This window comes from Panthera onca, chromosome E1, assembly GCF_046562875.1.
Source record: "Panthera onca isolate mPanOnc1 chromosome E1, mPanOnc1 haplotype 2, whole genome shotgun sequence".
In the NCBI taxonomy this organism is placed as follows: Eukaryota; Metazoa; Chordata; class Mammalia; order Carnivora; family Felidae; genus Panthera; species Panthera onca.
In genome coordinates, this window is record NC_138352.1 from 55,923,510 (window position 1) to 55,950,473 (window position 26,964).

The 26,964-nt window shown below is 51.0% G+C and overlaps 1 protein-coding gene and 1 long non-coding RNA gene across 2 annotated transcripts; one reads left to right on the top strand and one right to left on the bottom strand.

Moving 5' to 3' along the window:
- The first annotated feature begins 441 nt into the window (after nucleotides 1–441).
- Nucleotides 442–12,816, top strand: RAPGEFL1 (Rap guanine nucleotide exchange factor like 1). Its single transcript, XM_060646143.3, has 15 exons — nucleotides 442–1,366; nucleotides 4,185–4,263; nucleotides 5,188–5,323; nucleotides 5,552–5,649; nucleotides 8,073–8,185; nucleotides 8,430–8,597; nucleotides 9,320–9,417; nucleotides 9,531–9,653; nucleotides 10,168–10,346; nucleotides 10,433–10,523; nucleotides 11,078–11,128; nucleotides 11,473–11,560; nucleotides 11,746–11,810; nucleotides 12,215–12,269; nucleotides 12,506–12,816. The coding sequence occupies exons 1-15, from the start codon at nucleotides 847–849 to the stop codon at nucleotides 12,628–12,630; spliced, it is 1,989 nt and encodes a 662-aa protein (XP_060502126.1). The 5' UTR covers nucleotides 442–846; the 3' UTR covers nucleotides 12,631–12,816.
- Nucleotides 12,817–15,576: 2,760 nt separating this feature from the next.
- LOC132687695 (uncharacterized) lies at nucleotides 15,577–26,884 on the bottom strand. Its single transcript, XR_009614226.3, has 3 exons — nucleotides 26,777–26,884; nucleotides 19,622–23,235; nucleotides 15,577–19,417 (listed from the first exon to the last, which is right to left on the bottom strand). It is a non-coding gene; the product is annotated as an uncharacterized LOC132687695 (long non-coding RNA).
- Nucleotides 26,885–26,964: the final 80 nt, after the last annotated feature.

Here is a 26,964-nt window from a genome sequence, read left to right on the forward strand (position 1 = left end):
CCCAGTGCCAATGCCAATCCACTTCACGCCTTCCCAGCCCTTCTTATAGAAGGAAGATAAAATCACAAATATAGCAACAGAGCATAGTGTCGGGGTTGAGGGTGATGGACACCCAACCAGCAATCTTTGTAGGTCTCACCTGAGTACAAGTCCCAAGTCTGCAGGCCACAGGCCTGCCCTACTTCTTTGAAATGAAACTAAGAGCCCCTGTAAGCCCCCAAGCCAGGAATCTCTCTCCATTGCTAAATCACTCCATCACCTTTGCCCGTAATTTCTGCATCTGCTCTGAAGCCAATCCCATTCAGCCCTTCACTATTTCCCTCGCGGCCAGCCCCAGCGCCCAAGTTCAAGCCTCGCGCGGGCCAGGGGACGGGCCAGGAGGGGCAGGGGCGGGGACTGGGCGGAGACTGGAAGAGGGGGCGCGGTCTCAGTTCTGCCACCTTCCCCCCTGGCCAGGAGCGCAGCCGCCGCCGCCGCCGCCGCCGCGTCCTCTCTCAGCTTTGCGCTCCGCCCGCTGTCTCTGCCGCCGCAGCCCGGCCCAGGAGCGCAGAGCCCCGGGCACTGGCCCCGCAGCCTATCCACCCTCTGGGCCGCGTGCCAGCTGCAACCGGCATGGGGGGCCACTAACAGCGGACACTCCTTCCCTCTGGCACCTCCCCGGGCCACTGGCCACTGGACCCCGGCCAGCGAGCCTCGGGCTCCTCTGGCCCCCAGTCCGGCGCCTGGCACGGCCCTCCGCTCTGCCCCTCCGGCTCTGAGCATCGTGTCCCCGCCCCCCCCCCCCGCCCGCGCCTGGGACACCTGGGTCCTCCGGCGGCCCCAAGGAGAGGGGCGGGGGGGGGGGGCATGAAGCCACTGGAGAAATTTTTGAAGAAGCAGACGTCGCAGCTGGCGGGGCGAACGGTGGCGGGAGGTCCCGGCGGGGGTCCGGGTAGCTGCGGTGGGCCTGGCGGGGGCGGGGGACCTGGTGGGGGCGGCGGTCCAGCCGGGGGACTGCGGCCGCTGCAGCGGCGTCAGAGCGTGTCTCGCCTGCTGCTCCCCGCTTTCCTCCGGGAGCCCCCCGCCGAGCCGGGGCTAGAGCCGCCCCCTGAAGAGGAAGGGGGCGAGCCGGCGGGGGTCGCAGAGGAGCTCGGCAGCGGGGGGCCCTGTTGGCTGCAGCTTGAGGAGGTGCCAGGGCCCGGGCCGCTCGGGGTGGGGGGACCCCTGCGCTCGCCTTCCTCGTACTCCTCTGACGAGCTGTCCCCCGGCGAGCCCCTGACTTCCCCGCCCTGGGCCCCCCTGGGCGCCCCCGAGCGGCCGGAGCATCTTCTGAACCGGGTTCTGGAGCGGCTCGCTGGAGGGGCCACCAGGGACAGCGCCGCCTCAGGTAAGTCTCCTCCATCCCGGAGTTGGGGGTTGTTACCCGGTTCTTCTTCCTTGCCCTTGGAGAGTGGGGGTGGCGCCATGGCGGGAGCCTCGGTGTGGGGCCGAGCGGTCAGCTGAAGTGGGGCAGCGGCCTAGGGGAGGAACAGACCCTTCTGCAGAAGGGAAGTGGCTGTGCCACCTTCCTCCCTGTAGCAGCCTCACCCACTGGCTGGAGAAGAAGGCGAACTCTTTCTCCGAACCTCAAGCCACCCTTCCTTTCCCCTGGACATTCTACCCACAGACTCTCATGGGTCCCTGAGGTTGACTACCTCCTTCTGTGGCCCCAAATTAAGGCCTGACACCCTAAGATGGAAGCTGCCCAGAGCACACCGTGCTTCACACCCCTCACTCCAAGAGGTGCTGCCCGAGACCTGAGAGATGTTCCCGGAGTCCCTGCTTCTGTCTAGAAACACCAGAGCACAGGGCTGGCCCACTCAGTGGGGCAATGCCAGACAGGCGCAAGGCCCAAGCTGCCTTTTGGCCCGGCAAAGGGATGCATTGTCCTTAGCAGCTTGAGGGGGAAGGAGGCATTCTAGTTGGGGGCTGACTCAGAAGGTGTTTGCTGGGGGAGAGGTGGCTGGGCAGACAGACAGCAGGACCCTGCAGCATGGAGGGGATTCTGAGCTCCACCAACTCCTGCCCTTCCCAAGGTAGGCCTCAGCATACGGCCTCTTTAAAAAATAATAGCCACACCCTGAGAAGCTTATTCCCTAAACGATGATACTATTTCACCACTCCCCACCAGCACCCCTACTAAGGGAACTTTGAGGAAACCGAGACCCCAAATTGCCGGTTGGTGGTGGAGGTAAAAGCCTGGTGGGTCTTTAAGTCTGCCTCTCAGTATTTCACTCAGCCCAGCAAGGTCTGAGGGTGGGGAGCCCTGGTTGAGGGCCTCAAGGTGGGGGTTTCACACTTTGCTCTCAGACCTCTGTAGGGAGCCTGGACCTAGGCATGTGGAATGGGACTCCATCCCCCACCCCCTAGATTTTTTTCAAGACCTGGGCCCTCTCCTTGGCTCAGCTGTCGTTGCCCTGGGGAGCTGACACCTTTTGGATTTAATTAGAAAAATATCAGACACACACAGCTCTCCTAACCATAACTTCCCGCCTACACCACACACCCTGTGTCTCTATGACACATTCCCTGGGGAGGCTGTGCATTGGACCAGAGCCTGGCTTGGAAGAGACAGACGCCAAACTGTAGCCCCCATAGCAGCATCTCCCCCACTCTGCCCCATGTTCCTCTTCCTTTGCTCTGGCTGAGCTCTCCTGTGAGATAGATAGGAACGATGCTGGGCATCCCTATTCCTTGTCACCATCCCTGGGGCCGGAGGTCGGGGCTGGGGCTCTCAGCCTCACTTTAAGAGCATAGCAAGGTAGCTGGGCAAAGAGGAAAAGGGAGAAACTGTCTTTCCCCTTCCACAGGGGCCTGGTGCCACACACTGTGCCTGGTCTCCCCTGGGAAAGGACTCGTGGGTTGCTTGTCATCCTATTATCTGGGCTGGCAAGCTAGATCCCCAGAGTAACTGGTTTGGGGAACCAGTTAGTAAATGAGAATTAGTTTAACCTACCACTCTGATATTCTCCAATATAACCAATGTTCTCAAGCCATCTTGGCTTTTTCCCAGGGTGTGTGGGAGGTGAGGGGGACTTACAGAAGTTATTCCCAAATCAGCCAAAGGCTCACAAACATCTAAGCAGCCCCACCGTGCTCTACCCCGACACTCTGGTTACCTCAGGCAGATCGAGAAAAGAACAAAGACTCAGGAGTCTGGGTTCCTATTCCAGCTCCAGGCAAGTCCCTCCCAACTCTGGGCCTCAGTTTCTCATTTGTGAAATGCAGTAGTTAAAATAGAGGATCTTGTGTTGGTTCTCCTCCTCCACCTTCATGGCTTGAATCAGAGGCCAGGGCATGGTGAGCCAAGGGACTCAGAAGCCTTGGTTTTGTCTGGGGGCAGTGTCTGGGGACCTGGCCCTAACCTGTCCTGGTGAGGACACCTGGCTCCCTCCCTGCGCCCTGCTTGTCTGTGTGTGCCAGGCTGCCCTGCCCCACCCCAGGGCTGGCTGCAAGTCAGGGCGACCTTGTACCTGGCTGACTGGCTGAGCCAGGCCCAGATGGGGGTGTGGAGGGGAAAAGGGTGGTGAGAGCCACTCCCCTCCACCCTTCCATCATTAACCCTTCTGTCTCTGGGCATCTGGGGGACACAGGGTTTCTTCTTAAAGGCTTTTGGGATCAAAGAGATGGCAGTCACTCCCTCTCCCTTTTAATGGGGCTGGTTCTCACCTGCCTAGTTGGAACTCAAAGTTGTTAGGTAGAGAGTAGGGAGGGCAGGAGGGATGAACACACACACACACACACACACACACACACACACACACAACACACACACACACCACTGACTCTAACCTCTGTTTGGAAGTTCTTTTTGTCTAGAGACACTTCTGTGGTCTACCTCTTTTTTTCGGGCAGATCTCAAGTTTGCTATATTATCTGACCAGCTTCCCACATCCATTGAAGAGAAGTGGGCGTGACCAAAGGGCGCCCCCTCCTTCCCTCCAGCTGCCTTGGCAGCTGCCAACCCCACCCCCGCAGCGGCTGCCCAGAACCTTCACACGTGTGCGTGCGCGCTTGTGCAGAGCATGACGGGGCAGGTGGCCAGGGCTCCAGCCTGGCTAAGGAGAACTCACTCTAGGAGGCGGCGGTGGGGGGAGGGTAGTGAGTGTCCAGTCGGGCCCTACAAGTGCCCGCCTGACATCAGTGGTGCCAATTGATCTCTACAGATATCCTGCTGGATGACATCGTCCTCACCCATTCTCTCTTCCTCCCCACGGAGAAATTTCTGCAGGAGCTACACCAGTAATATCCTTTTATGGAGCCTGCAAAAGGGGAGGTCGGGAGGAAGCCACGCCCCCTACCCAATGTGTGATGTCAGGGCCTCCACTCTTCCCTAGAAAATACACCTGGGTTTCAATTCCAGGGGTTTTACTCAGCAGCTGCGTGACCTTGGGCAGACCACTTAACCTCCTAAAGCCTCAGTTTCCTCTTCTGTAAAAAGGGGGTAAATAGCACCTGCCCTGCCTACCTATGGGGCTGCTGTGGAGATCAATCTGATAGTAGATGTGGGAGTGCTTTGGAGACTGCAGAGCCCTGTGCAAGTGTAAGGTGTTATTATTCTATTAAGAATGCCTCTCTCCCCCACTGGATTGCTGCTCTAAACATCTGGTTGCCCAGTGAGTTATTATAGGGTCCGATGTAAACATCAGGTCACGGCTGTGCTTTAGTAAGGTCTGCTAGAGACAAGCCACTGGCTGAGCTATTCATAGGGTCTCATGTAAGCATAGGGCCTCTTGCTGAGTTATTTTAGGATCTAATTGTAAATGTCAGGCCACTGAGTAGAATACCATAGGCTCTCTTAGAAACACCGGGCCTTACACTGAGGTATGGTCAGGTTTGTGGTAAGGATCATTGGCCTTTACCAGCTCCAGGTTATGGGCCAGTCAGAGGTTGGGTGGGTCTGGGTAGGGTATCCTCAAGTGAAATTCAAACAGGCAGGATGTGGTCAGATGGATGTGGTCGAGTGGATGCCATCCACACCTACTGTGAGAAAAATACCTGGGCTGAGGCATGAGGGGGTCTTGGCTCCAGGGACACCTGGATCTCCTTTCTTCTTGGCCCCAAGCCTAGAGAGCATTTGGGAGGGCTTAAGCAACCACTGCCTCTCATCTCCCTTCCCAGTTTCTTCAGGTCTCCCTGCTTGGGGCTTTTTCTTAACTAAGGGGTCAGCTTTGTTTGGGCAGGAGGCATGGAGGGCCCCGAGGGGCTGGGTCGGAAGCAAGCCTGTCTAGCCATGCTCCTTCATTTCCTGGACACCTACCAGGGGCTGCTGCAGGAGGAAGAGGGGGCCGGCCGCATCATCAAGGTGGGCCTGGGAAGAGAAGGCGGGTGAGCAGGCTATTAGCTCTGGAAGGGGACCCCTTTGAAGGAGCCATACTCCTCAAGCTGGGTACCTGGAAGAAGATGCCTGTGGGCCTTAAGTTTATACGGTCCCTCTGTGCTCCAAGGCATGGAGACCCTGCGCCAGCCCTTGCTGATAGTGATGCTTGGGATGACACGCCTGCCTTCACCTTCTCTCTCCTCTGCTCCCCAGGATCTGTACCTGCTGATTATGAAGGATGAGTCCCTTTACCAGGACCTTCGAGAGGACACACTGAGGCTGCACCAGCTTGTGGAAACAGTGGAGCTAAAGTGAGGGGAATGGGTTGGGGGGAGGGGACAGGACAGAAGTCCCCTTGTTCCTCTATCACAGGGACTGCCTCTGGCCTTTTGACTCCAATGCGGTTTTAGTTTTCAGCCCCTTTCTCTTGCTGGAGGGTAGCACAAAGCACGGCCTCCAGTGGCTTCCTTGTCTGTTGTCCCATCCGTTTCTTTGTTGATCCAGTGGTGTACTGGTACATATTTAACAACCAGCACATCAGGGTCAAAAAAGCCCTGATTTGTAGCTTTTGCTGATTCCCATGGTGTAAATTCTTTCACTGGCTGCTTTAAAGCAACCAACGTGATGTCACCGAATGTGAAGTTGGGCAGAGAAGAGAGGAGCAGTAGCAGGGCTTAGGTAGGATTTTCACCACACAAATACAAGAGAGGTAAATAACCTCAGAAGCACAGACAATAGCAAAATGTAGTAAAACAGGCCACTACCTTTTGTGGTAATAATTTGGCTAGAGGTTTATAAAACTTTTTTTTTAATGGCTTTTTAAAAGGCAGTAGGCAGAATCGCCCCCAAATTTCACAATCCGCTGTCATGAGCCAACGTGAGCCCACTTCAGGACTCCATTGCATCCATCCATCCATCTGTCCGTCTGTCCATCCATCCCTTGGACCACTTCAGTTTCTCTCCAGTCCATCCCTACCGCCACAACCCCCGTTTAGGCCTCATTATCTCTCACCTGGAGTATCGCCACAGCCTCCTGTCCAGGGCTTCAGCTTATGGTCTTGTGTCCTCTCCTTTCTTCCTCCTCCTCCTCCTCCTCCTCCTCCTCTTCTTCTTCTTCTTCTTCTTCTTCTTCTTCTTCTTCTTCTAAATTTTATTAATTTTTAAAAATATTTATTTATTTTGAGAGAGAGACAGAGACAGAGTGAGAGCGGGGGAGGAACAGAGAGAGGGGCGGTTGGCGGGGCAGTGGGGGGGGGGGCGGGGTGGAGGGCGGGACAGAGGATCCTAAGCGGGCTCTGTGCTGACAGCAGAAAGCCCAATGCAGGGCTCAAACTCATGAACCTTGAGATCATGACCTGAACTGAAGTCAGACGCTTAACCCACTGAGCCACCCAGGTACCCTGTGTCCTCTCCCTTCTTATGCTGACACCAGAGAGATCTTTCCAGTTTGATGACATCGTGCTCCTATTCCAAAAACATCCTCGGCTCCCAATTGCCTATAAGACAAAATTGCAACATCCTTGCACAGTGTTCAATGAACGCCCTTGCTTTTCTGCCTTCTGCCAATGCTTCCCACCTCATTTCCCAGCCCCCATGACACTCCCTATACACCCCTGAACTCCTGGGCTCTCCCATTTTCCTACCATCATTTACGTGGTCCACTCCAGAAGGACTCCCCCATACCCACTTCTCTTTCTGTTGTCCTTCAAGGCCCAAGTCAGGTGCCATCTTTTTTTTTTTTTTTAATGTTTATTCATTTTTTTGAGAGAGAGAAAGCGTACGCGCCAGCACGAATGGGGGAGGGGCAGAGAGAGAGGGGGACAGCGGATCTGAGGTGGGCTCTGAGCTAACAGCAGCGAGCCCGATGTAAGGCTCAAACTCACGAACCATGAGATCATGACCTGAGTCGAAGTCAGATGCTTAACCGACTGAACCACCCAGGTGTCCCTCAAATGCCATCTTCTTGTTTTTTTTTTTAATTTTTAAAAATGTTTTTATTATTTTAATTTTTGAGAGAGAGACAGAGCACGAGCAGGGGAGGGGCAGAGAAAACAGGGGACAGAGGATCCCAAACAGGCTCGAACCCATGAACCATAAGATCATGACTTGAGCCGAAGTCGGACGCTTAACTGACTGAGCCACCCAGGCAACCCAAATGCCATCTTGTTGATGAAAGTTCTCCCTGCCTCATACCAACAGAACTCTCCTTGTACCTTTGTTATATCACCTAACACCTCCTGCCTCGTGTTAGAAGTAGCTGTATACACATCTGTCTCCTCCCAGGCTGTGAAGTTCTTGTCAGCAAAATTCAGCAAACAGCAGATGACCTACACCTATCATGTGCCAAGTAGTGTGCTAGGCCTGTGGGGTGAAAAAAAAATTTCAGGAAGAACTAAGCCCAGCCTTCAAACGCTCTCAGTCTTGTAGAAGAGATAAGATACGAACGTAAACAAATATTAGCCCAGTGTCCTACGGCAGTTAAAGCCGAAAAGTGACCTTTCCTGGTGGGTGGGGTAGATCAGAGAAGAATTCATGAAAGAGGTGGCATTTGATCTGGGTCACTTGGACTGTTGTCCCATGCTGTTCATTGTCTCTCTTCTGACCTCTTTCATCACTTTCTGAACCTGGTACTTGTGCATCCTTGACTCAGTTCTGATGTCCCTGCTTGATGTTGCCTGCCTGGCGCTCCATATGCCTGGCAGGACTTCCTGACGCCCAGCTGTGTCCATGTCAGGATCCCAGAGGAAAGCCAGCCGCCCAGCAAGCAGGTGAAGCCACTGTTCCGCCACTTCCGCCGGATAGACTCTTGTCTGCAGACCCGAGTGGCCTTCCGGGGCTCTGATGAGAGTGAGTGGGGGCACTAAGAGGGGCAGAGCTTCCAGGGTGGCTCAGAGGGCCCTCTGGGGTCTCTGGATTTGGGGCATTCTCCTTGTGTTGAAGAACCTGTCCTGTTTCCAGCATCTTTTTCAGAAGCCAATCAATTTAGGGTTAGGGGTGAGATGGGATGGGGAACAGAGGTGCCCTGGAGGGGACGATGCCAGCACTGCCATTCTGCCTTCTAATGAAAACCCACCTTCCTGTCTCTGCCCAGTCTTCTGCCGGGTCTACATGCCTGACCACTCTTACGTGACCATACGCAGCCGCCTCTCAGCGTCAGTGCAGGACATTCTGGGTTCTGTGACAGAGAAATTGCAGTACTCAGAGGAGCCTGCAGGGCGCGAGGACTCGCTCATCCTGGTAGCTGTGGCTTCCTCCGGAGGTGAGGCTCAGGAAGAGCTGGGCTGAGGGGTGGGTGAGGGGGGGAGCAGGCAGGAGAGGAGAAACTCACCTGCCCAGGGCTCTGGGGCATGGCTAAAGACAAATTCTAGGCCCTGGCTACTTGAAGTGTGGTCCTGGGGCCAGCCACATGAGCATCACCTGGGAGCTTATTAAAACTGCAGCACCTCAGACCCCACCAGACCTGCTGACTCAGAATGAGCATTTTAACAAGATTCCCAGGTGATTCCTATGCACATTAAAGTTTGGAAAGCACTGGCCCAAGACACTTGGATTCTGATCTAGGTGCTTGCCTCTTACTCATCTTGGGATCTGGTTCTTTAACCTCCTGGAGGCTACGTTTTTGAGGCTAAAACACAGGGTGGGCCTCCAATCCCTGTGGGAAGGCAGAGAGCCTGCAATGTAGCCAGAATCCTATTTTCCTCTGAGGCAAGGGAAAAAATATTCCAGTATCATGGGGATGATAGAATTGACAGAAGAGCTGTGGAAGAATGTTGGGGGGTAAAAGAAGGTGATGAATGCCGAGGAAATCATTATTTGAAAATTTCAGATGAATGTGGCACAAACTGGTGATAACAGCAGTCCCATTCGTCTAGAATGTGTCCATGCAGGGTTAGGAGTTTCTAGACGGGATGGCGACAGTGGCTGGGGTGTGTGAGGGTGCAGATAGTCAGGGCTGAGGCAGAACAGCTCGTTCTCCTGCAGAGAAGGTCCTTCTCCAGCCGACTGAAGACTGTGTCTTCACCACGCTGGGCATCAACAGTCACCTGTTTGCCTGCACCCGCGACAGCTATGAGGCGCTGGTAAGAACTCCGTCACAAGGCGTTGGCTGGGAGTGAGGGCCCAGAGGGACTATGGGGCAGAAACTCACAAGCCCAGAGTGGAGCCCAGCCCCTGTGTCCCTGCCTGTCACCAGATGCCCCTCCCCGAGGAGATCCAGGTCTCCCCTGGAGACACAGAGATCCACCGAGTGGAGCCTGAGGACGTCGCCAACCACCTTACTGCCTTCCACTGGGAGCTGTTTCGATGTGTGCACGAGGTGGGGACTGAAGGCGGTGCTGGGCTGGGGGCCTGGAGGGAGAAATGTGCCAACGTGGGGTCCTGGAGACGGGCCATGTGTGCAGCTGAACTTTGCATTAGAAGGTGGCTGGCGGGGTGCCCTCGGGCAATTCACCCCCAGACCCTCTAAGCCTTACGTCTCCAATCTGAAAAAAGCAGCAAAGTGAGAGTCCTTAGTAAAGTGGGTCTAACCAGATAAGGTATCTTTAAAATATTCTCTACTAAAGAGAGAAATTAAGGCAGTGACGATACTGTCTATCAGATGGTTCGAGGACCTGGCACCAAATAAGCGCTCAGTAGATGGGAGAGTATTATTAATGGTGCTTCCCCTCTTCCCCCATTTCTGTTGCATCCCGTCTTGTCCCGGCTTCTTCTATTTTCCACCCCTCCTACCCCTGCCCTCCTGCCTTTGCCTCCTCGGGTCCACTCCGCCTCCCGCCCACGCACACCCCCCACGCCCCGGCGGCCCCTCCGCCACGCTGACGTGGGTGCAGCTGGAATTCGTGGACTACGTGTTCCACGGGGAGCGCGGCCGCCGGGAGACGGCCAACCTGGAGCTGCTGCTGCAGCGCTGCAGCGAGGTCACGCACTGGGTGGCCACCGAGGTGTTGCTGTGCGAGGCCCCGGGCAAGCGCGCGCAGCTGCTGAAGAAGTTCCTCAAGATCGCGGCCATGTGAGTGCGGCCAGCCCGCGGAGGGGGAGCGCGGAGACCACCCCCTTCCCCCCACCTCGCGCTGACCTCTCCTCCCACCCCCGCAGCTGCAAGCAGAACCAGGACCTGCTGTCCTTCTACGCCGTGGTCATGGGGCTGGACAACGCCGCTGTCAGCCGCCTGCGGCTCACCTGGGAGGTGATGCATGGCTGCCCTTTCCTCTCCTCCCGCCTGGGCTGGCCCGGCTCGGGGGATCTTGGCCTGCCGGGCTCACCCCGGTGCTGCCTCCCGCGGTGCGGCTGGCCCTTAGGGAGCCTTTGTGCCAGGCGGAAGGAGGCGCCCTCTTCTGGCAGATCCAGGCCCGGGGCACGCCGCTAGGTTAATGCACCCTGTCCTTGTGCAAATTAGTAAAAAGACGGAATCCCCGCCGGAGAGGGGGGCAGGCAGCCCAGGCCAGGTCTCAGACTTGGATGCTGGATTCCAGCCAGCGCTCAGTGAGGCCCCTTGTGCGTGGCAGTGCCAACGCAGAGGCTCGAATTCCCCAGAATAATTCATTCCTCCGGGCTGCTTCAAGCTCCCCAGACCTCACTACGGGCTGATTCTATTTCCCTACCCACCAGACCAGCTTGCCAGTCCCTTGCAAGATAGCCGGGCCCTTTCCCCCTCTGACACCTGGGGATTAGCCAGAGCTGCCCTGAAACGCAAGGAGCTCCAGTCTGACATTCCTTCTCCTTCCTTCAAACTCTCTGCAGAAGCTGCCCGGGAAATTCAAGAATTTGTTCCGCAAATTTGAGAACCTGACAGTGAGTGGGTTCAGCTCTTTTATCTGCCCCTGGGCTTGCACCCCAGAGACCCTCTGTTCCCACAAACCTTCCTCCTCAAGCTTGCCTTTAAGGTTTTTAGTGCCCAAGACCCTTCCCCTGGCATGCTGGGAGGGGGAAGGGTGGGTGGATTGCTGCCCTGTTTGCCTTGGAGGTGAGGGGAGGACAGTCAAGCTCCTCCCCATCTCACCCCCAGCTAGACACCCATACATACCTCTCTCTGATCAGAGATGGATCTAGGGCAGGGGGATGAGGGAGGAGTAGGGGGCATCTTTGAGGTACGCTGGGACTATGTGTCCCCTAACCTCTCTTCTGCGGAATGCCAGGACCCCTGCAGGAACCACAAAAGCTACCGAGAAGTCATCTCCAAGATGAAACCTCCTGTGATTCCCTTTGTGCCTCTGATCCTCAAAGGTGAGAGTCAATCCCATGCTCTTCTGGCCACAGTCTCTGTGCCCCAGTTCCGGCTATCAACCACTGTCACTTAGCTCTGAATGCCCACTGGAGAGGAGCCCCGCACTGAGGGGTCGTGGGGGAGGGGAAGGGCCCTTTGGACCTCCTCTCTTCTTCCTCACATTTGCTTCTCTTCCCTCCCCTAGACCTGACTTTCCTGCATGAGGGGAGTAAGACTCTTGTCGATGGTTTGGTGAACATTGAGAAGCTGGTGAGTGGTACGGCCTACCCTGGCCCGGGAGCAGGGGCTGGCATCCTTCCCCCCACCCCCAGCCCCCTCCCCGCATCCTGGCAGCCCCCTAAAGACAGCAACCTTCCTTCTTGGTGCCCAGCTTGCCTGACAGACTCCTGACCGTCCCTGCTGCCATTGCTGTGGCAACACGCCCACAGGCCACAAAGCTGACAGGGAGCTGGGGGGGGGGGGGGCGGGCAACTCTACCTTCCCTCACCGGCCCCATTACACCCCTTCTTTGGTTCTTCAGAGACCCTCCAGAATTAGACCCTGGAGGGAGTGGAATCAAACCAGCAGAGTTGGAGAATAGACCAGGGGGAGCATAAGAGGGGGGGAGCATCTTTCTGTACCCTTTTTAGGGCTCATTTCTTGTCATCTCCCAGCATTCAGTGGCTGAAAAGGTGAGGACAATCCGCAAATACCGGAGCCGGCCCCTTTGTGAGTACCCAGGCTTCTAAGAGCTTTACAGGTAGAGCTTTGACTGAGTGGGAGGATTCCGGGAGGAGACCGTCCTCAATTCTTTATTTCCTTAAACTTGTCAGCTCTCCATCCTCTCTTTGGCCTCTCTAGGGACCCTCCTGTCCCAATCCACACCCCTCTTCTCTGGCTGGTAGGCATGTAGAGCAAGAAGGGAGGCTGGGAGCCTGAAGGCCTCTCTCTTGTCACACCTCCAGGCCTGGATATGGAGGCATCCCCCCATCACCTGCAGACCAAGGCCTATGTGCGCCAGTTCCAGGTCATCGACAACCAGAACCTCCTCTTCGAGCTCTCCTACAAGCTGGAGGCTAATAGTCAGTGAGAACAGAGGTTCTGGTCAGTGCCCCACCAGGGTCCTTGGGCACCTGGCACTCAAGCACTTTGCACGCTATCCCAACCCACCTCTGACATCTTTCCCTTGGAGCAACTTCCTGCCCCTCAGGAAAGAGTCGGATGGACTTACCACTGGGTTCATAAGCCTGTTCATCCTGCTGAAGTCCTCTCCCCCTTGCTCCTTCAAGCCAAAACCGCACTCTGCTGGGTCCTGCCCTCGCAGGGATGGGGGGCAGAACACTCCTTCCTCTGCCCCCTCTCATTGAGGTCTGTTCCAGAGATGGAGCTTCCAACCTCCTCCTCCCACGCAGACAGGAAAGCTGCCCACGTTGTCTGTGAGACAGAGCGGAACTGTGGAAGGGATTGGCAGCCTTCCTCTCCACCCGTGGCCGGCTTCTCCCTGGTCAGGGTTGGGACCCCTGGATGCACCCCTCCTGGAATATTATATTGCCCTTGTGTCTGTGTGTGTGTGTGTGCGCGCGCGCGCGTGTGTGTGTGCACCTGTCCCCTTTAAGAAGCAGCAGCGCATCTGTAACTGAGGGAGGGTGTTGTGTGTAGCAGGGGTCCTTCTGTTTGGTGCTACCCTGGTCTACTTGGCCCTGTGATGGTGCGGGGTGCTGTCCCCACCCTCACCACTCCCTGCTCAGCTCCTTGTGCTGCCCCATGTGCCCAAGCCTGTGGGTGAAGCTGCTCGTGGGGCAGGGGGCAGCAGCGAGGGGGAAGGGGTTACCTGTCAGCCCTTGGGAGTCCTCCACTCACGCCTCCCCAAGGTCTCTGGGTGGGCTCTGGTGAGAGGGTAAGAGATGCTCAGGGAAACACAGGCCTAAGCTGCCTACAGGACACTCCCTCTGCATTGCGGGGTGGGACGTGGTGGTATCAGGAGTTGGGGGTGTTTGCTGCCCACACTCCTTCTTTTGGGGTGTCTTACTGCTAAGAAGGGAGCTGTCAGCCCCCTCCTTCTGGCTCTTCTGAGGGACACCAACAACATGGTCTCTATCCTCCTCCCTGTGTTGACTCCCCCTTGGTCCTCCCCATCAGAGCTGGGGTGGGACAGACCCCTGTCCCTGGGCAGGTAGCCCACAGAAGTGAGGGGAGGGAATGGCTGAGACCGTAAGGGCCACACTGGACTGTGGTGATGCCTTTAATACCTCTCTGTCTCCCCTCCCTCTCCCACACGGGCCTCCAGGGCTGAGGGGCGCAGGGCTCCTGGCAGCTACCGGGTGAGGTTCCCTGGCACAGCCTCACCCTCCTTTCTGGCGCCACCTCTTTCTCTTCTGAAGAGGCAGCAGCAGCAACAGCAAAAACAGCTGCTGCTCCTGCTCTGAGGGTGTATATATTTTTTACCAAAAGCTCTGGAATTGTAAATTTATTTTTTAAAACTCAAAGAGGGAAAGAGCCTTGTATCATATGTAAACATTGTATCATAGGTTATGTTGTACAGTCCCTTTTATACAGTGGTCTGTCTCGTTCCTGCCACAAAAGATGTCTATGGACCCCTCATCCCCCATATATACACTGGCACTGTGTCCCACCGCCTCCATCCCCCAAGGACGGTGACCATAGGCCCCCCTCCCGCTCCCTGCTTCCTCCCTGCAGCTTAACACGCGCCCTCCTCTCCCTGGGCCGCCCTCCTCCTGACCCCACGCAGCAGCCTTCTCTCGAAGCTCCCACAACCCTCCTCAAGCACTGGGGCCCACTGGTCCAGTCTTAGCTGCTTCCCGCCCCCAGCCGTGATGCCTGCCCCGCTGCTCCCCAGCTTTGCCAGAGTGAACCGTGTGTACCGTACAGGCTCGGTTGTCTGCAGAAGCCGCTGGCTGGAGAAAAAGCTGATAAAGTCTATGAATCAAGCTGCTTGCTGTTCTCCACTCTGTTTCTCTGAGGGAGAGGGTGAGGGAGGGGAGAGGGGACCGCCTCTCAGTGTGCTGGGCCCCTCAGCAGGGCTGTTCTCAGTCTGGAAAGTCTGGAAAGACTTTTAAAATGTGGATGAGGGAAAAGTGCCAGCCTCTTAAGACTTGCCACATAGTGTCTGGAACTTGGAAGAGTGGAAGTTTGAGTTCTTCCATGTTCCAGGTGCCCTAGACGTGGGATCTTGTTAAATTCTACCACCATAAGGTGGAAGATGGAATCCTAGCATAAGGTCCAAGTTACAGGCGAGCAAGGGGGCAGAACTGGGCCCCTAACTCAGATCTGTCACTGCAGACAGCATGCATGCACATTCCCCCAGCCGCTACCCAGACAGCACATGCCATTCACACAACCAGTGTCTGCCAGTTATACTAGGATGGGGGGCATCTAGAGCCTTAGTGCTCTAAGGATGGCCTAAGCTCCAGCAGATGACATATTCAGACAGCTACCCATGAGTCCTTGGCCTTCCCTTGGCCCACATCTGTTATTCCCTCTCTCCTGCATCTTAGAAAACGGTCCTCTCATCCACCCAGGTTTTCAAGGCAAGGATGCAGGCCTCGCCCTGATGCCTCCTTCTCATCCCTCCCTCACTCATCAACCAGTCTCTCCTGCTACAATTCCAGGACACGTCCTGATTGATCCACTTCTCTGACTCCTCTATTACCATCTAGTGCAAACCATTTGTGGGTCTTGACCCACACTAGCCTCCTGTCTGGTGTCTCAGCTTCCTCTGCCCAACCCAACCCTAATCCCACCACTTGGTTCTCAGAGTGCAGCCAGGTTGCTCTGCTAAAAACCTGCATCAGATCATGAATGACTACACTTTTAAAAAGTGGTAATACCAGTATCAGCAAGGGTGTGGAGCAACTGGAACCTTTATATGCCGTTGGTGGGGAGTGTGAATTGGCACAGCTACTTTGGAAACCTGCTTGGCAGTGCTTACAAAGACTAAATGTACACCTAACCTATGACCTAGAATTTCCACTCCCAAGAGAAATCAGTGCTTGATGTCCAGTGAAAGACACATCCAACAGTGATCAATAGCAGTTTTATTAATGACCGTGAAACTGGAAGAAGCCAGAATGTCCTTCAGCAGGTGAATGGATAAATCAATTGCGGTATACTATTACAACGGAATACTACGTAGCAATAAAAAAGAACAACTACAACCTGCATGAAGGAGCCTCACTCACAGATGTAATGCTGAGTAAAAGAAGCCACACACATAAGACTACAAACGGTAGGATTCCACTTAAGAGAAATTCAAGAATAGACCCAATTAATCTATGGGGATAGAAGTAAAAATAGTGGTTACTTGATGGGGATGGGAGAGAGTATTGACTGGGAAGGGGCATGAGGAAGCCCTTTGTGGTGATAAAAATGTTTTATATTTTTAAAAATTTAAATTTATTTATTTTGAGAGAGGCAGAGACAGTGCACATGGGGGAGGGGCAGAGAGAAAGGGAGACAGAGAATCCCAAGCAGGCTCTGCAGTGTCAGCGTGGAGTCCAGTGTGGGCTTGAACCCACAAAACCATGAGATCGTGACCTGAGCTGAAACCAAGAGTCGGACACTTAACTGACTGAGCTACCCAGGCGCTCCAAGAATGTTCTGTATCTTGACCTGGGGGGTGGTTATGTGTGTGTGTTCACTCAATTGTGAGATTTAGGCAATAACTGTAGGTTTGTTACATCTCGGCTAAAACAATTCAGATTGTAACACTCCTGTTTCCAATAACGCATTAAGAATCAAAATTCTCCCTCTCCGACCCCATCTCCTGCCCCCTCTCCTCTTACTCACCCCACTGCAGCCACACTGACTGCTTTACTGTTCCTTAAAAACCCTAAGACTCATTCCTGTCTCAGGGAATCACCTTTGCTCTTCTCCGAGCCTTTCCTGACCACTCTGTTTCCATCTCACCCACCGCCACTCTGTCCCCTACCCCCTGTATAGTCAAGGCACTCATCACTCCCTGACATCATATATATTCTCTGTGTATTTTCTTTGCGCCCACTCCCCTACAAGGATGTTAGCTCCATGAGTGTCTTGTTTGCTATCCAGAGCCAAGAACAGTACCTGGCACAGAGAAGACGCTCAATACATATTTGCTGAATTAATAAATTAGGTTGGTTGAAATAGGAGCAGTAAGAGTGGACAGAACACAAGATGATAAATGCTCTAGGAATTGAGCTAAAGAGATTCACTACTGGTCTGAGGATGGGGGGGGGGGGAGGTAGTGGTGGGGACAATAAAAGAAAACTTCTTGAGAATGATGACTTAGGCCTTGAAGGAGGTTTGATGGCCAAAGTGCAAAAGTGGGAAGTCAGGGATGAGGCACCGGGAGGCACTGAGAGCTGCCTCTGCCCTGCTGGACTGGTTACAAGGGAAGCCAGACGTATGGGGGCTGGACAGGTTCTGCCCTCTTTAAAGGGTACTGGTCGCACCCTCAAGGACTCCATGCCCTGGTGCAGGATCATAGGGACCAGTCCTTTCTGTCCCTGCTCTTCTACCCCCAGGGAGGGCAGAGAAAGTGGTGTGGGCTATTCTCCTTATCCCCATCTTGGCCACCTCCAGAGCCATCAGTCATCTGCTCTCTTTCAGGGGTGATGATAAGAACTGACACTTGGAACGGTGTCCTTTGCCACTCACTGTGCTTGACTTTATGTGCCTTCTCTCAATTAATCTTCCCAACAAATAGGTTGGCTCTATCAGCGTCACTTTCCAGATGAGAACCAAGGTCATGAGAAGTTTAGCATCACAGGCACAGAGAGGCCAAGTCACAGCTAGCAAGAATTTGAATCCAGTTATTCTGACTCCGGAGACCACAGTTTAAGCTCTGCACAATCCCCAGAGCTTGAATAACTGAGAAATGGTCATCTTGCACTCATCAGGGCTGCAGTGGCCACTTGACTGGAGCTGGGTGACTGGGGTGTGGGGGACATATATCCTTTCTGGTCCCTTCCTCACCCTGTCTGAATTCTGCTTCCTTGTGGGGAGAGTGGCCGAGACAAGAGACGTGGCCAAGGTCTACTGTGGACTGAGAGGGGAGAGGACGAACTTACTTAGTAGCATTGCACATCGTAGGCTGGTCTAGCAGTGAACAAAAGGGTGAAAATGATTTGGAGTGGTCACAAGACCAGCATGAGATGCCCTCTTGAGGAGGTGTAGAGAGAGGAGTGAAGAATTTCAACAGTGCCCTTTGAATCCACTAGGTGTCACCACCGATTTCTTTCTCCTGAAGCTTGGGGCTAGGAGGAGGGTAGAACATTTCTTGGGGTGTACTGAATCTCTCACATGGTTGGTCTATCCCCAGGCATGAGTCAGAAGTTTGACCAGAATAGCTTGTATCTTTCATGCTCCTCTTTCTGCTGACTCTTTCCCACTTAGCATTTAAACCCTCTCATCTCCCCATTTTTTTTTTAATTTTTTTTTTTTAACGTTTATTTATTTTTGAGACCGAGAGAGACAGAGCATGAATGGGGAAGGGTCAGAGAGAGGGAGACACAGAATCTGAAACAGGCTCCAGGCTCTGAGCTGTCAGCACAGAGCCTGACACGGGGCTCGAACTCATGGACCGCGAGATCATGACCTGAGCCGAAGTCGGCCGCTTAACCAGCTGAGCCACCCAGGCACCCCTCGTCTCCCCATTTTTAAAAAGCACTCTCTTGACCCTACGTGCTTGCTCCAGCTTATTCCCTCTCTTACTTGGCAGTTCAAGGCCAAACTGCTGCAAAGGATGGTCTCCACCTCCTCATCTCCCATTCCTTCCTTTTTTATTTTGTCTTGTTTCCCCAACTTTCCATCATGAATCATCTTAAACACAGAAAAGTTTAAAGATTAGTACAGTGAATAGCCTTGAAACTTTCTAGATTCTACAATTACCATTTTGCTAATTGGCTTTTGTTGTCTCTTTCCCACTTCCTCTCCCTTTCTCTCTACACACACACACACACACACACACACACACACACACGCGCTTTCTTTTGCCAAGCTACTTGAAAGTAAGTTGCAAACATTAATATCATTTCACTCCTAAAAGCCTCAGTGGAAACTTCCTAAGAATAAGGACAATTTCCCGCATATCCACCACAGCATTATCACACCTAAGAAAGCCAGCAGTAGTTCTCAGATATCATCTAATATTCAGTCTCTATTTGATTTTCCCAGGTTGTCTGAAAAATCTCTTTTTAAAAACCTAAAAAAAAGAGGGGTGCCTGGCTGGCTCAGTCAGTAGAGCATGGGACTCTTAATCTCAAGGTTGTGAGTTCAAGCCCCACATTGGGTGTAGAACTTACCAAAACAAAACACTTAAAAAAAGAAATCCTGGAGGTGCCTAGCTGGCTCAGTCAGTGGGGCATGTGACTCTTGGTCTTGGGGTCATGAGTTCAAGCCCCACGTTGGGGCTAGAGATTACTTAAAAACTTTTTTTAATTAAATCTAAATCTTTTTTCTTTTTTTTTTAAGGTGGGGGGATTCTGATCCAATCAAGGCCCAGCAGTGCATTGGGTTCTTATATCTCGTTTCTTTTAATTTAAAACAGCTCTTTTCTTTTTTTCCAACAACATTGACTTTTCAAAGTCTAGGAGAGATGTCTTGTAAAATGTCCCAGATTCTTGACTTCTCTGTTTCCCCATGCTCTTGTTCCCTTATACTTTCATCCCCTCTAATGTAATTTACATTTTTCTAGTAGTTACACTTAAAAAGTAAGAACAGGCAAATTAATTTCAATAATATATTCTATTTAACTCAATATATACAAAACAATGTTATTTTAACATGTAATTGATATGAAAATACTGAGCTATTTTACTTTTTTTATATTAAGTCTTTGAAACCTGGTGTTAATTTTATATTTAACAGCATATGTCAAGCTAGACTAGTCACATTTTATTTTATTTTTTTATTTTTTATTTATTTATTTTTTTTTTATTTTTTAATATATGAAATTTACTGTCAAATTGGTTTCCATACAACACCCAGTGCTCATCCCAAAAGGTGCCCTCCTCAATACCCATCACCCACCCTGCCCTCCCTCCCACCCCCCATCAACCCTCAGTTTGTTCTCAGTTTTTAACATAGACTAGTCACATTTTAATTGTTTAATAGCTACAAGTGGCTAGTGGCTCCCAAATTGGACAATTTAGCTCCCAAATTAGCGAACATTCCTTATAGTGGTTTTCTGGAGCTTAAATATTCTAGAAAAAAATACTTTTTAAAAAAAGTTTATTTATTTATTTGGGGGTGGGGGAAGGAGCAGGGAGAGAGGGAGAGAGAGAGAGAGAGAGAGAGACAGAGAGAGACAGAGAGAGCCCCAATAGGCTCCACGCTCAGCACAAAGCCTGACGCAGGGCTTAATCCCACAAACCGCAAGATCATAACCTGAGCCCAGATCAAGAGTTGGATGCTCAATCCACTGAGCCACCCAGGCACCCGTAGAGAAGAATACTTTATAGGTGATGCTGTTAATACCATTGTACCGGGAGGCAAATAACGTCAGGTTGGTTCCTATCAGTGATGGCTGAGTTTGTCCAGGAGGGATTGCCAGATCTCTCCATGAAAAAGATAATATATTTCTTCTCTTTGTTGTATGTGGTGATTTTTGCATCTTGTAAATATCCTATTTATCTCAATCATTCTTTCCTGCTAAAAAATTATGTTTAAATGTGTAATTTTTCGATCACGCAAAAAGTTTAAAGACTAATGTAATGAACACCCATGTCGCCACCATCCAGTTTAGGAAATAAAACCTGACCCTGCAGCTGGGGTCCCCGGTGCCTGTCCCCAGCCACGTCTCCTTCCTTTCTCCCCAGAGACAACCGCTTTCCTAAGTGTGGTATCATTTCCCTGTATTTCCATAAATATTCACTGTGTATGTATACATCTCAGAACAATATATTTTTTTTGCATTCTGGGGAGTAACAGTTTTATTGAGATCTTTACATGCACTATTTAAAGTGTACAGTTCAATGGCTTTTAGCATAACCACGGAGTTGCGTGACTATTGCCACAATCGACTTTAGAACATGTTCATCACCTCAAAAAAGAAATCATACAAGAGTGTTCAGAGCAGCATTATTTGTGATAGCCAAAAAGTGGAAACAACTCAGTATCCATTAATTGATGCATGGATAAACTAAAATGTGGTATATCCATAAAATGAAGTATTATTTAGTGATAAAAAGGAATGAAGCACGGATACAGGCTACAATGTGGATGCACCTTGAAAACACTACACTAAGAAGCCAGACACAAAAGCTTACATATTGTATGAAATGTCAAATCTATAGACATAGAGAGTGGATTAGGGGTTGCCAGGAGACAGGAGGAAGGCAGAATTGGGAGAGGCTATTAATGGGTACAAGTTTTCTTTTTGGGGTGATGAAAAAGTGCTGGAATTAGATAGTGGTGATGGTTGCACAATACTGAGAATATATAAAACCTGCTCAACTGTACACTTTCAAGTGGTTAAAACAGTTTCCTGTTATGTGAACTTTGTGTGCTTGACTTGTAGACACATAGCTCCAATCTGCCTCTGTCTTCACCTGGAGTTCTCCCCTGTGTATGTCTGAGGCCTCTCCTCTTCTTGTACGGACATCTGTCACTGGATTTAGGGCCCACCCTAATCTACTTCATTTCATCTTGACCCACCTGGCTTCAATTTAACTAATTTTATCTGCAAAGACCTTATTTCCAAATAAGGCCAAATTCTGAGGTTCCAGGTGAACATGAATTTTGGGGGGGGGGGGGACACCATTCAATCCACTCCAAGATCCTTTAACCATTGGTTAATTGGGTTATTTGTCTTTTTATTACTGAGTTTTAAGAGTTTTTTAATATTTGCATGTTTTAAAACTTTATATAAATACTGTCCTCCTAGGTATAGTGTTCAGCAACCTTCCCTCCTCAAGGTTATGCTTGTGAGATTCACCCAGGTCAATAGGTGTAACTCTAAAAACAAAAACAAAAAAACAAGCCAGGGCGCCTGGGTGGCTCAGTCGGTTGAGTGTCCGACTTCGGCTCAGGTCATGATCTCGCAGTTTGTGGATTTGAGCCCCGTGTTGGGCTCTGCGCTGACACTTCGGAGCCTGGAGCCTGCTTCAGATTCTGTGTCTTCCTCTCTTTGCCCCTCCCATGCTCATGCTCTGTCTCTCTCTCTTAAAAATAAATAAATATTAACAAAACAAAAACAACCCCCAAAACCGTAACTCCAGTTTGATTTTGTTGCTTTTTTCATTCCTCAACCCAGTGCATCTGGCGTCCACCCTCAGTGCTCACTGAAACTGTTCTTGTCAAGGTCACTGACTCCCATGTTACCAAATCCAAGGGATACTTATCTGTTCTTTCATTGGCATTTTATATTTCTGACCACTCTTCCTTCCTGAGCACTTATTGCCACTTCCAGGACACCACGCTCTCAGGATTTCCCTCTGTCCTGTTTATCTCAATCTCCCGTGTGAGCCTTCTCCCTCAGTTTGGTCCTTGCATGTGGGGTGCCTTGGCTCTGTTCTAAGCCCTCTTCTCTTCTCACTATACACCTGGGCTTAGAGTTCATCAGTATCATTCTGCTTGGAGATCTATTGCTGCATAACAAACTATTCTAAATGTAGTGCCTCAAAACAACAACCATTTTATAACTTCTCATGATCCTCCCGGTTGGTTGATGGGAGCTCACCTGGACAGCTCTGCTGTCTTAGTTGGGGGTGTCTCTTGTGGCCACAGTCAGAAGGTAACTGGAGCTGGAATGTCCATGATGGCTGGCTTGCTTGTCTCCCACTCCGGGGGCAACAGCTGGAATGCTGGGATGGCTGGACCTCCCTTTCTCCATGTCCAAGCTTCTCTCTCCAGATCATGTCCGCAGCAGAGAGGCTGATTTCCCACATGAGACCTTAGGGGTCCCCAAAGCAAGAGTGGAAGCTGCCAGGTCTTCTTAAAGCTTAGCCCTGGACCTGGTGCAGCTGACTTCCACTGCATTAAAGGTTGCCACAGGCCGGCCCAGATTCCATGGATACAAGGAGTCCTGGGTTGTCAGGGGCCATCTTACTCCACAGTTTAGAAGTCCCACATTGCTAGGATCACTCTTTTAAGTTCCAGACCCAGATATGTAGTGGTCTACCTGACCTCTCTTTGCTCCCTCACCAGGCTCCTCGGGCTCATTTAGTCCTGGCCTGTCTTCCTCTGGGCCTCTCTAAGCTAAGTGTTAGCATCATGTGCACATAGGAGGTTAGCCCAAAGCCTGAGGGTCATCTTTGGCTTGTCCCTGTCCTCAACCCTCACATTCCACTTCTTCAATATCTCTTGAATTACTTCTTCCATCTCTACTGCTCATACCTAATAATGATCATAGCTAAGATTAGTGGGTGCTTTCCGAGTGGGTATGCACTTTGGACACATTCCATCCAGTCTTATCTCCATTTTATAGATGACAAGACTGAGGCTGGTAGAGATTGAGTAACTTGCCCAAAGTCTCACCTTATTCAGTAGTGGGAGAACTGAAACTCAAGCCCTTTGGCTCTGCAGACAGGCAGGCCTGCCTCCAAAGCCTTTGTGTCGGGCTGGTGCCCTGCTGACAGTCACCACAGGCAACCATCATCTCCCACTTATGTGTTCACAGAAGCTTCCCAACAGGTGTTTCTGCCTCCCATCTGGACCCATCTAATCCATCCTCCACCTTTCAGTCAGATGGATTTTTCTGGAAGGCAAAAGGGGCCACAGCACTTCTCTGCTTAAATCTTTCAACGGTTTCCCTCTCAACCTGAAGATAAAATCTAACTTTTCACGACAGATAATAAAGTCCTTCATAAATTGGCTCCCGTCAATTTTGACAGTGTACTGTGGGGCATTGGTTCTCTACGGGGGCATTTTGGAAATTTGTGGAGGCTTTTTTGTTGTTGTTGACCACAACGATAAGGATGTGCTGTAGACATTTGGTATGCAGGGGGCAGGGATGCTAGGGGGCTGCAATGCAAGGGACAGAACCACACAGCCAAGAATTATCCTAGGTTCCACATGGCTTTCAATGTCCTATTGGACATTCCATGTGAAAAATCCATTAAAAAAAAAACAAACAAAACAACAAACTTAGCTGGGCCTATAATCTATCTCCATTAACCCTATACCCAAGGGAGGAGGTGACAGACTTATTTCTGGTTCACCCTTACCAGAAATAAAGCCCTTTATTTCTTTGAGGGTTCCATTTTTACAAAGAAGAATTTTTTGTTAAACTCCCCTGTTGAGGAGGTTCTGAGGCATTTATTTTTTCCATGAGACACTGACCAAAGCTCATGTTCACCTAGTTAGGCAAATGTCCTTAGAGCAAAAACCTGCGTCAGTGTTCTACTTACCTCTCCACAAACCCCGCCTTCACTTACTTTGTTTTGCCCTGAAAATTCCTTACTTTTTCATTGAAGCATTGATGATACTTTTATTTTTGTATGTTTATTTATTTTTGAGAGAGAGCATGTGCAAGGGAGGGACAGAGAGAGGTGGACAGAGGATCCGAAGCAGGATCTGCACTGACAGCAGCGAGCCTGATGTGGGGCTCAAGCTCACGAACCACGAGATCATGACCTGAGCCGAAGTTGGATGCTCAACCAACTGAGCCACCCAGGTGCCCCAAAGATATTTTACTTTTTTTTTTCTTTCTTTCTTTCTTGCTTGCTTTTTGAGAGAGAGAGAGGGAGAGTGAGTGTGAGTGGGGGAGGGGCAAAGAGAGAGGGAGAGAGACTCTAAGAATCTCAAGCAGGCTCCACACCCAGTTGGGAGCCTAATGCTAGGCTCAATCTCATGACTATAAGATCATGATCTGGGCTCAAATCAAGAGTCAGACACCTAAGTGACTGAGCCGCCCAGGCACCCCTAAGATGTTTTTTAATATTTTTCTATCCAGGATTTTTTGTTGTTTTTTGAGAGGTCTCCCAGGTGTTTGGCCTGTCATATTATCAAAAAAGGAAATTGCACACATGAAACATTTTTGCACAAACTTAATATAACCTGTTTTTTTAATGAATACATTTATTGTGTTGTTTTGTGTTGTTCAGAACTTTACCATAAGTCTTTCATTATTTTAGGAAATCACATCACAAATGACAATGCAGGGGCACCTGGGTGGTTCAGTCGGTTAAGCTTCTTGATCTTGGCTCAGGTCATGATCTCACAGTTCATGGGTTCAAACCCCGTGTCGAGACCCAAGCTGGGAGCATGGCGCCTGCTTGGGATTCTCTCCCTCCTTTTCTCTCTCTGCCCTTTCCCTGCTCATATACACTCACTTGTGTGTATGCTCTCTTTCAAAATAAGTAAAATAAACATTAAAAAAAATGACAATGCAGGGTCACTTGGTACGGGCATTAACAGCACAGACTCTGGAGCCAGTTCTATTTTGTGCATATGTGGCTTTGGGCAGGATGGTTACTCCTGCTGTGTCTCAGTTTCTTCATTTGTAAAATGGGGGTAATAATATCTACCTCAGAAAGTTATTGTGAAGATTAAATGAGCTATGACATGTGACGTTATGCCAATGTTACATGGTAACATGGTGTTAATAAATGTCAGATGTTATGATGATTTCTTCGACCTAATTTCTTGCCTTTTTCCAAGTTCTAGCTCTAACCACATCAAAATGCTTTGAGTTTTTGGAAGGTGCCCTGATTCTTATTTTGCACATACTCTCCCTCTGCTCTGGGATGCTTTTCTCTCTCCTCTAGCCCTGCCCAATTCTTATTTTCCCATCAGGCCTCACTTTCTTCATGAAGCCCATGCCTAGTTCCCCAGGTGAGATGTCTCTGTGCTCCACCCCAGTGGCTGCCCTCAGCACAGAGTGATGTTATAGAGAATGGTGGGGGGGACGGCGGGGTGGGGGCAGCTAACATTAGCTACAGTAGGCAGGGAATGCCTCTGAGGAGGGGACATTTGAACTAAGGCTTGAAAAATGCGGAAGGGGCAGAGTAGAGGCAGTGCAAAGGCCTTGAGGAGCCACTGGGTGCACTGCAGTGATAGAATGCAGGTTCACACTGTATATGATGAGCAAGGAGGAGACAGAATGGACACGAAGTTGAAGAACGGGGAGTTTGGGTCTACCATCTTCCTGACCCAATCACCCCACCTTCAGACACGCAGGACTACATACCTGAAAATCTTTAGCTTTATACCCACTGGTCCCTATGCCTGGAATGTGTCCCCTACCTTCTCTGACTAGTAATGAAATTCTACTCATCCTTCAAGGCCAAGTTCAAAACCATTTACGAAACCTTCTCCCATTCTTTAGCAGGAGTTAATCACTCCCTGTCTGACCTCTCACAGCACATAGGTCCCCATGGCACTAATTACATGCTGACTTGTATCTCAGCTAGCTGTTTACATGCCCGTCTGCCTACCACACAGTGAGTTCCCTGAAAACTAAGCTCTTAGTCATCTCTGTAACCATCTCGTGGTGCCTAGCCCACAGCAGGTTCTCAATGAATGCTGTGACATTGACTAGTGGGTGCTGCCCAGCACTACTCATGGCACAACAGAAGGAAAACAAAAATAATAACAATTTACAATTTATCACATGCTTTCCCATTCATTACTTGATTTGAGCCTTCCAATAACCCCATAAAACAGTTGAGACAAGCACTATTAGTCCCATTTTACAGATAGGGTAGTTGAAGCCCAAGGGCACACAGCTAGTAAGCAGTGGAAACTGAGTCTCAATCCTATCCCCTTACTTTGGATTTAACACAAGGAAGGATGCCAGAGAGATGTAAAGAGCATTTTGAGGATATACGGCAATGGGGTTAGCTATAGTAGAAAAGAGCTTTTGTGAGTGGACTAGGGAGAGATCCTTAATCAGCTGGGAAGGAGTTAACAGCAGCTCCACCACGGAGGGCACAGGATTCCTCTCCCTGACCCAAGCAGCTGGAGGAGTCTGCAGCATCATCCCCCAGCCCCGGAAACTAGGGAACCCCTGGCCCGCGGAAGAGACGTGTTCACGGGTGTTCAGGTCAGGTGGCTATGACGTTAAGGATGACTTGTTGGCAGGGGCTTGCCTCTCTGTTGCTATGACAACAGGAGCTAGACTACTGGGCCCCAGCAAGGTTGAATGAAGAGGGTTCTTCCTTGACTCGAAATTAGGGAAGGACATTTATGGGGCAGGTGCGTGGGTGTGTGTGCGCGCGCGGTAAAATAAAAATGCAAAAGCTATGTTCAAGACGGTAGCTAAGTGGTTCTCCACCTCGGTAACATGTTGGATTTACCTGCGGAATTTAAAAGTCTCGATGCGCAGGACATACCCCAGACCAATTAAATCAGAATCTCTGGGCTTCACTCGCTGCTTAAGTCTTCGCAGACGATTCCAATTCCTGAAGTTGCAAACCCTGCTTTAAGGAGGCAGGCGGAATTTTCGCGACCTTCCCAAGATGGCGGCTACCCGACGGCTTCCGCC